General features: G+C 34.9%; 1 protein-coding gene across 1 annotated transcript; it reads right to left on the minus strand.

Moving 5' to 3' along the window:
- Positions 1-242: 242 nt before the first annotated feature.
- On the minus strand, positions 243-10,050 carry LOC116866207 (NKG2-A/NKG2-B type II integral membrane protein-like). The gene is made up of 6 exons (XM_032854986.1): positions 9,711-10,050; positions 9,229-9,306; positions 8,694-8,747; positions 7,880-8,028; positions 744-847; positions 243-510 (listed from the first exon to the last, which is right to left on the minus strand). Exons 1-6 carry the CDS (start codon positions 9,895-9,897, stop codon positions 393-395), a joined length of 690 nt encoding a protein of 229 aa, XP_032710877.1. The 5' UTR covers positions 9,898-10,050; the 3' UTR covers positions 243-392.
- Positions 10,051-10,747: the final 697 nt, after the last annotated feature.

Below are 10,747 nucleotides of genomic sequence, written 5' to 3' on the forward strand. Positions count from 1 at the left end.
TAGAATTCATCTTAATAAATAGCAAAAGATTAAGAAATATATGATCTATACCTGAGTATTTACTTTTTATATTAGTATGACACCAACATCAAGGTTGAAACCCCAGGTACACTTTGGACTTTGGAAGAATTTGATGCATCATTGCAAGTTCATCCTTGTAACTAATGAATGATTCTAGTGAGTGTTACTGATGATGGGAAATGCGAATATGTGTGCAGACAGAGGCAATTAAGGAAATCTCTGTACTTTTCTCTTAATTTTGCTGTGAACCTAAAATTTCTCTAAAAAAATAACATCTTAAAAATATTCTGAGAAGGCAATTGTATGTCTTTTGGAGAAATGAGAGATAGTTCTTTAGATGGCGACAGAGCATTATCCCCAAATTAGGTAACTTATGTCTGGTGCTTACAAACATATGGTCTTAATTCTAAGCAAGATTCATTAGATACTATCTTTGAACTGAAGATGATAAATGAACAATTCTTGTCACTCTCTGAAGATACTGATGGTCTGAAATACAGAGAATTACATCTCATTAATTTAGTGATAAATACCATAATATTTTGATGAATAAATAATTTATTTTGACTAATAGTTAAGTAACAAATCTAAATATTTCCCTTGTCACTGTTCTGTGAAAACAGTGCGACATTTGTGTTTTCTAGTTGCTCACATATTAATGTTTTTTCTTGTAAGATTAATTCTTTTAAATTATAAAATATAAACATTCTCAGGAAACTTACGTTTTTGAGAAGAAAATTGTGACTTTTGGCCACACAGATGAATTATTATTGATTCTCTGAGAGCCTCTAATCCATGAAGATGGAGTGAAGAAGTTCAACAAATACTGTGAGAAAGCAGATTTTATTAGAAATCAAATAGGAGCTCTTATACTCATTTGAATTTTGTAGTAACAATAAAGTTAATTCTTTCCTTATAGTATCTGTCTATATCTATATTTTTTGTATCACACTGGACACACTAAAAAAAGTATCCTACTAGGACTAAGTAGGAGGAGAAACTGACAAAGATAACAATTTTGGGTTTCTGATAAGTGAAAAAAAGTTTAAAAATTTTGTGAAGTATGTACATTGGGAAAAATCCTAGAGATTCAAGTAAGAAGAAGCACCTTGTGATTTTCTTGTGTAGGACAGCTCCTGTGCCTCCCCCCCACCCCCCATCACCATAGTTCAGTGATCAAGAAGAATTGTAGTTTTTACAGTTGGAGACGCTGCAAGTAGCAATGGTGCTGGTGTCACAGGGGAGACTTGATTAGCAGTTGGGAAGGGGGCAAAGTATTCCATTGATTTTCAAGCTCAAAGTGCTAATTTTGCTCAGTCATGATGAGGAAAAACCTTACTTTTTTTTAGTCAGAGCTTGTGGTCTTTGGGTCAATCGCTCTGATTCCCATAAATATAATGGGAAGACACTGATAGGGAAGGTATGACAGAAGAGTTGACCTGAGCTCTCTACACATTCTTGGCAGATGGAAAAAAAAAAAAAAGTCTGTGCACAGGGAGAGACCAAGATGAACCCACTAGAAAGTAAAAGCGAAAGGAGACTTGAGAACTGCTAGTCAAGTTATGAGCACTCCTCTCCCCCAACACACACACACTCACTCACACACACACAGGCGACTCATGCTCGCATATGCTCTCTCTCTCTGTTTCTCGCTCTTGCAAAAATAAATAAATTTAAAAATCTCTAAAAAATAAGTTAAAAAAATAAATCCACAACTCAGGACATCATACCAAGATGACTGAAGATCACTTGAGAACACAAATACTCTTGAGGGAACAGAGTGAATTAAGAAATGACTTAAGTCAGTATGAAAACAGGGAATGGGTGATATATCTTCCACCTCTATCAGCGTTGAACCACGTTATCTACCACAGAATCTATATCTGCCCTGGACACTATTTCAGACTATGCATAGGAGCTGACCTCAGCAAGACGTAACAGTAGGAAGCCCCAAGCCGTAAATCCCAAAGGAAATAATAATTTAAAGAAACATCCAGACCCAAATAGTTGTATATTTCTTCTAATCATTTTTGCTAAGGTTGCCAAGACTATTCAATAGGGAAAGGACAGTATCTTTCACAAATGGTGATGGGAAACTGACTATCCACATGCAAATGATGAAGTTGGATGCTTGCACTGACACCATAAACTAAAGTTTACTCAAAATGCGCTGAAGACCTAAACGTAAGATGTACAACTATAGGGGTCCTTGGTTGACTTGGTCAGTTGGGCATCTGCCTTTGGTTCAGGTCATGTTCCTGGAGTCCCTGGGTGGAGCTCAGCATTGGGCTCTATGCTCTGTCGGGAGTCTGCTTCTCCCTCTGGCCCTTTATTCTGTTCATTCTCTTTCTCTCTTTCTCTCTCCCAAGTAAATAAATGAAAACCTTTAAAAAAAAGATATAAAGCTATAAAATTCCTTGAAAAGAATGTTGGGGGAAAAAACAACATCATATTTGGAAACGATTTCTTGGATATGACACCAAAAGCACAGACCACAAGAGAAGAGTCCATTGTAGACAAATGGGTTACATCAAACTAAAACATTTCTGTGCATCAAAGGGGTTGATCAACAGAATGAAAAGAAATTTAAAAAAGCAATTTCAAATCATATATCAAACAAGGGATTCATATCTAAAATATATAAGAAATCCTGGAAGTCCGTAACAACAACAAAAACCAAATAACCCAATTAAAAGTGGGTAAAAGAATTAAATAGACTTTTTTTTCCCAAAGAAAATATGTCAGTGGTCAAAAACCATACAAAAAGATGCTCAGTATCACTAATGATCAGAGGAATGCAAATCAAAACCTCAATGAGATATCACCTCATACTCTTAAAAAAAAAAGAGTCAGTGAAGACACTGCAGGAAAAAGAGGACCCTTGTACATGGCTGTTGAAAATGTGAATTGGTCAGCCATTATGAAAAACAATACTGAGATTCTTCAAAAAACTAAAAGTAGAATAACATAAAGAATCAGCAATTCCACATGTAGGAAAATACATGAAAGTATTGAAAGCAAAGTTTCAAAGAGATAATTGTACACCAATGCTCACTGCAGCATTATTCACAAGAGCCAAGTGTTAGAAGCAACTCAAAAGTTGATGGATGAATGGATCAAGAAAACAGTACATACATAACAATGTAATGTTATTCAGCCTTGAAAAGGAAGGAAATCCCATCACATGCTCCAGGACATTATGCTAAAAGAAATAAGCCAGTCGGGCGCGCGCGCACACACACACACACACAAAATGTATGATCCCATTTATGTGAAGTATCTAAAGGAGTGAAACTGATAGATACAGAAGTAGGATGGTGATTACTAAGGCTGGAAGGGAACGTGGAGGAGGGGAATTATTGCTCAAGGAGTATTGAGTTCCAGCTTCACAAGGTGAAAAAGTTCTAGGGATCCATTGGGCTCAATGTGAATATAGTGAGCTCCCTAAGCTGTATGCTTAAAGTTGGTGAAGATGCATGATATAGTTAAATGTAACACAAGATGTGAGATAGTGTATGATTCCCACTATATGCCAGTCTGGAGAAATGAAAACTATAGAGATAGTGAAAAGATCAGTGCTTGACAGGGTTTAGCAGGGAAGGAAGGATGGATAGGTGAAGCGCAGAGGATTTTTAAGGCAGTGAAACTATTCTGTATAACTCCATAATGGTTTAACATGTCATTACATATTTGTCCAAAGTCATAAAATGCACAATATCAAGAGGAAATTTTAAAGTGTACTATGGTCTTTGAGTGATAAAAATGTGTCATTATAGGTTTATCAATTGTAGCAAATAAATAACTCCACTGAGGGATACTGAAAGTGAGAGAGTCTGTGCACTACACATGCATAGATACAGACAGTAGGGGAACACAGGAAATCTCTGTGTCTTCTCTGAGTTTTGCTATAAACCTGAAGCTGCGTAGAAGATAGTCCATTTTTTTTTAATATGGGTAATGTCAATATGATAAATTTTATGTTATGTGGTTTGGTTGCAGGAACTCAACAAAACAAAACAGAAGGCAAACAAACATAAAGAGGTCTTGACAGCAGTGAGAGAAAAACTTGTCATTACATTTAGGAAAATAACAATATGGTCAATAGATGAGTTCTCACCAGAAACAATGAAAAATGAAAGAGAGGGAAGGTCAAATTCAGAGTTGATAGTGCAAAAAACAAAAACAAAAACTTCCTCCCCACACAAAAGAAATCTAAAGCAAAACAAGATAAAACAAAAAGTCTTGTCAAGCAGGAATTATAAATTCAGCAAAACAGTGTCAAAAAAAGAAGGTACATAAGTCCCCATGACAAACATGAAACAAGAGAATTTCATCTTGGTAGACCTGTCTTCCAAAAATATTCTTCAAGCTGAAAATAGATGATGCTAGATTGTAATACAAACCTACAACAATGAATAAAGAACAGCAGAAATGGCAAACCTGTGGTAATTTAATAATCTGTATGTGTATTTTCCTTTTGGAATTGCTTTTGAAGATAAGATTATTTAAAGCCATTGTTATAACACCATACAGTTGGATCTATACCATTTATGGATGCAAACTTGTGTTGGCATACAGGCACATGGTATGGGGGAGGGAGGAAGAAAACATTTTTTTTAAAGTATTTATTAATTTCTGTGGTGCACGTTCCCCAGAAATGCTTCATTTCACATCACCAATGTGAAATCATGAATACAGTGTAGGAAAAGATACGCGTAATTGGTGTTCAAATCAATGCTAGGTGGCTTCAGTATGACATTGTTAGAAGTACAGATTCCCCTCTCTGTTTGGAAGTAGAATGTTCCTATTAAATCTTTCCTGAGCCGAAATGGTGTAAATTGAAGAAGCAATTACCGTTAATTTACATGGAAAAGTTGCTGAGTATTTTCTGATCCAAAAAATAATCTCTTGGGCTGTTCTGATATCTTATGACACATCTTGCTAATGGATGCACAAAATAAATTGAGATGAAGCATAGACTTTCAAAAACATGGTTGAAAGCTATGCTTGATACTGAGATGCTAAGTATATTTTCTGAGGAAGGAGCATGACGGGGCCACTTTAACTGCTTGGGTCATGTGCTGCCTCTATGACAGCAAACCCAGCACTGAACACAATTTTCACTTTTTGCCTCTTGCCTGAAAGCAGAAATCCCCTTCAGAATTCTGTTGCTCAGCAAAAACTGGCACTAACATAGGTCTTTCATAAAACCAAAGTGACATAATGCAATTTTTTGAAAAATTGAGGCCTACCTATAATAGGTGGAAGAAAAAAGTTATGTTAGTGCTAATGTAATATATTTTATAGGAATTTAGTCAGAATTAATTTGAAGAAGATGGCGACCATTTAATATATGTGTGAAGAGTACCATTAGCAAGATGGAACGTTAGGAGGTACCCCACACAAAACAATAAGAACAATCACTAAACAACTTCAAACTAAAAACGTCACAGGGAATGCTGTAGATAACAAAGAATCATCAGTATCCAAAATATAAAGAACTTATAATACTCAACACCCAAAAAACCAAAGGTCCAGTCAAGAAATGGGCAGAAGACATAAATAGATATTTCTCCAAAGAAGACATACAAATGGCCACAGACACATGAAAAAATGCTCAATATCATTTGGCATCAGAGAAATACAAATCAAAACCAAAATATACCCACATATATATGGGATGGAGATTTCAAGAAGGATGAAAAGTCAGTTAGTGGAGGAAGTAAAATCTTTTCAACAAATGTTGTGGATAAGCACTGGGTGTTGTATGTAAGTGATGAATCACTAAATTCTACACCTGAAACTAATACTGCACTGTAAATTAACTGTTATTAAAATGAAAACTTGAGGGCACCTGGGTGGCTCAGTCATTAAGTGTCTCCCTTTGGCTCAGGTCATGATCCCAGTGTCCTGGGATTGAGCCGCACATCAGGCTCCCTGCTCAGCAGGAGGTCTGCTTCTCCCTCTCCCACTCCTCCTGCTTACATTCCTGCTCTCTCTCTGTCAAATAAATAAATAAAATAAGACTAAAATAAATAAAATGAAATGAAAACTTGAAAAGAAAAAATGAAAATTATAAAATTTCAAGGAGATTTCATATATATATATATATACACATACACATATATATAGGGGTGCCTGGGTGGCTCAGTGGGTTAAAGCCTCTGCCTTCAGCTCAGGTCATGTTCCCAAGGTCCTGGGATCGAGCCCTGCATCGGGTTCTCTGCTCAGCGGGGAGCCTGTTTCCTCCTTTCTCTGCCTACCTCTCTGCCTACTTGTGACTGTCTGTCAAATAAATTTAAAAAAAATATATATATATATATTATATATACACATTATATATACCACACATTACATAAAGTAGGCCAGAGATTTCTTCGAATACCAAAAGCATGATCCATAAAAGAAGAAATTGATGAAGTGTAATTCATCAGGATAATTTCTACTCTTTGGAGAGAAAAAAAAGATAAATCATAGACTTCAGAGGATATATTTACAAATAATACATCTAATAAAAGACTTGCTGCCAGGATACTACAAATCAGATACTACAAATCTAATACTACAAATCAGACTTCCTGTTCTGGAAAGATAAAGAAGAAAAACTTTTTGCTATTCCTCCTACCAAACAGAGCTAAAACCCTTGGACATTACATACAGGACAACATAGACTCAGAAGGATGATGAGAAAGCTGACAGAACTCAGCAGTCCGGGCATGAGGAATGACATGGCTGTGAGCGCCCTGGAATATGTCTTTCCCTCACATGTCCCAGACTGGTGCCAGAGAGGTTGGCAACCCACAGACACCAATGGGGACAGACAAAAGTCCCAAACATATTTTTTCTCTCCAGTCAAAATAACAAGGAAAAGACATGCTAGGAAAATGGAAAATTTTTAGTCACTGAATGCATTATTCTAATCAAAAACCTTTGACTAGCCAACAAAAATATCACTCAGGAATGCTGGGGAAATAAAGACATTCTGCGATAAAGGAGAACTATGAAAATGTGTCACCACCAGACCTGCTCTGAAAGAATTGATAAAGGGGATTATCTAAAGAGAAATTAAAAAATAAAAGGAGGAATCTTGGATCATCAAGAAGAAAGAGAACAAAAGAAAGATTAAAACTATCATTAGCTTTAATGGACTTCCTTTCGCCTCTGTGTCATAAATTATTTGATAGTTGAAGCAAAATATTAATATCCATGTGATTCTCAATGTAAGTAGAGAAATATTTAGGAAGATTATAAATAGGACACAGTAAAGGAAGGTAAGTTTCTATATTTTACTTCAAATGCTATGGGTTGTGATAGACTGTAGACTGTGATATATGTGTATATGATTATCTATATAAAGATATTTAATACCTGTATTATTTATATAAAGTAGATTAGAGCATATGTGACATATATATAAAGTCATATATGAATAAAAGATCTACTTTGGTATAAATTATACTCTACAATTAGGTAATGATGTAGAAAAGTGTAGTCTTTAATTTTATCTCACAGCATCACAAACAGAGCATCACAAAAAATAAATTCCCAAATGGTCATAAACTCTATTTAAGGGTTAAAAATAAAAAAGAATAAAGAAATAAAGAAAAACATATAAATCCTAGAGAATAAGATAGGAAATTATATTCATGCACTTTGACTAACTTCTGAAATAGGTCCAAAACAATCACCAAAATTGTAAATTGAACTAGAGTAACATTAATAAATTTTCTCATTAAAAGAATCCAATTTCAGAGTAAAAATGCAAGTCACAGAGTAAAAAATCTATTTGCATCTTATAAACTCAGAAATGAGCTCATATCCAAAATATGACAAGGACTGGAAACATTTGAAATCTTACCAGGTCCTCTTCATCTATGGAGAGCAGGGTAGAGTTCTTGGAAGCACAGAACATCAAACTCTCATTCCATGGTTTTCTTTCAAGGCTAATGTAATAGCAATTGTTGGAGTATGTAATCCACTCTTTTGGACAATGACCACAGAGATAAACTAAAGAAAGATTATGAGATATCATCCAAAAGAATCTTGAATATTAACAAATTCAAATTATGCTTACACACACTCAACAGAGAATGGTTAGCCTATCATTCTCTAAATTATGTGTTCATATAAAGCAAATACACAAGAATATTCATCTCTACATGTCTTGAGAGTCACTGAAGGAAGTCACTATTTTAGAATAGTAAAATGATTTATCTCTTATGTTATAGCAAGAGGAAATTTGAGGCAATTGGTAATAATGGATATGTGGATTTAAATTATTATTTCTTCAGATTATTGTATTAGAAGAGGCAGTCTCCTATAATCATTACTTCTGAAAGTTTATTAGATGATTTTCTTTTTTTTTTTTAAGATTTTATTTATTTATTTGACAGACAGAGATCACAGTAGGCAGAGAAGCAAGCAGAGAGAGAGAGGAGGAAGCAGGCTCCCTGCTGAGCAGAGAGCCTGATGCGGGGCTCAATCCCAGGACCCTGGGATCATGACCTGAGCCGAAGGCAGAGGCTTTAACCCACTGAGCCACCCAGGTGCCCCTATTAGATGATTTTCTGATTTATTTTCCCCAAAAGAATCTATTATCATCTTTTCCTAGCCTAAGATAGAGATAAAATAGAAACTATAATAATATTAGAATTTTTAAAATGATGCTGTACCTTTTGAGATCCTTGTTTCCTGGGATGTTTGGTTCTGCTCTGGTCCTTTAGTAACTAGAAAAATTAAAGCAATCTTCATACATACTTAATATTAAACTAAATAAATCATAATGATTTGAGTTTTTTAGTTTGAAATTTGGTGTGTTGTTTAGAATTTAGAAAATTCCATAATAAAATGGATTTTAGCCCATTAAGTAGGTAATGAACATGTGGGGAAAATGTTTCAAAAGCCTAAAGAACCAAATCTCACCATTTCTTATAATACTTGGTTTATGCAATCTCAAGAATTAATTTGTGTATTTCTCAATAAGGTCTCCGCTATAACTTGTCTTTGAGTTATGAAATCTGAACAAATTTTAATACTCTCTACATTACTGTTATTTCTAATGTCACAAAAGGAAAATAAGCTTTCCAAACTTAGAGCATATATGCATTAAAATGAGATAATTCAATTCCATAATGTTACACAGTATTTCCAGGCACTGATGATCATTAAAGTGAAAAATTCCCTTGTAGACGTTCAAACATTACTCACAGGGAATAACAGCTATTGTGACCACAGTGGACATCAAGACAAAGCAGATGATTCCCAGGATGCCAGCAATGAGCTTCCCTGGACATGAAGATAAGTAGTAGGAAGAGAATTGAAAACACTGAGAAAGGACGGGCAGTAACAATCCTTTAAGAAAATAATATACAAGAGAACCAACGATGTTCAGGGAATCACATATGAAACTTGCACCCCAATCCATATCTACCATTATAATCTTTTCTCAAAATATACCACTGCAGTTGCAGTAAATATATTACCCTAATAGATATGGGAAAGACAATCAGTTAGCAATGGCTGAACAAATTTGGTCCTCAGATTTCCATTACAATACCATATTCCAGCTGCACACACAGATCCTCACAAATGAAAAATATGGGAGATCATTCCCTACTCATTCTCAACACCCCTGCACCCCAACTGCATATAATAGCACACTTATATCGAGTATGTATTAAATGTTTTACCTTTACAGGGGGTTTTCTTGTTGTTCCCTTGAAGATACTGAGAAGCATTTTCAAGATTTAATTCTGCATATGTTATTTCCTGCTCAATTTTTGAAGTGGAGCTTTTAGTGCCCTTAGCTTTCGTTTGCTGTCTTTTTGAATTCTTGACGATAGCAAGTTCTGCATAGGTAACTCCTCGGTTATTCATCTCTGCAGCTGCGTGGTGTCAGGCACAGGGCTGAATGGGACTGTACTGAAGGGCTTAATGAATAGTGTATGCAATGACAAGATTGCTGGGACAGTCACATTGAGTGGAGTGTGGGGTGAGTGAGTTCATTTGCATTTGAAGGTGTAAAATCTGGTACTGGCTTCCTTAGGGCTTTGAAGAAGTGTTTTATGATAGAATAAGGGGTTTTATAACGCTATTCTATGTTTGACACAATAGTATTTGTTGAAATAAGATAAAGCAATAAATGTGTGGAGAAGAAAGGAATTCATGAATAATATTGTCCTTATTAATGTAAGGTCAGATTCCACAGAACCATGTCAACACTATTAGGATAACTGGTTTAAAATTAAAATGCTGCATTAGAAAAAAAATGGTGCATCTACTTTTTCCACAATTTTTAAGTCCATATTAGTTAAAAATGGAGTGCTCTGAGATTGGGGAATACTAGTTGTAGCACAAATAGGAATTTCCTGTAGTAAATGACTTTTATTTAAACGTACATTTCTTTACTAAAAGGTAATGCAGTGCTATCAAGTGAATTTTTATCTTGAATAATTGTATAGTTCTGAGAAATCGTTAAATTTCAAAAGAAAGACTTGAAAAATGTCACATGACACATTAAATTTATCGGAAACCTGAACAACATTGAAAACAAAGACCAAACTATATTTTTTTAAAAGTACTTATATAACACCAGAAATTGACAACTGATTTAATGACAAAGATATGAAATCATAAAATGATAAATAGAAGTGTAGATTAGTTACGGAAGAACACTGTTGGTACAAACCACAGAAAGTTCTATGAATGTCAAAGACAGTAAGGGTAG

Source organism: Lontra canadensis, unplaced genomic scaffold (assembly GCF_010015895.1).
Source record: "Lontra canadensis isolate GAN:19392208 unplaced genomic scaffold, GSC_riverotter_1.0 scaffold9, whole genome shotgun sequence".
Classification (NCBI taxonomy): Eukaryota; Metazoa; Chordata; class Mammalia; order Carnivora; family Mustelidae; genus Lontra; species Lontra canadensis.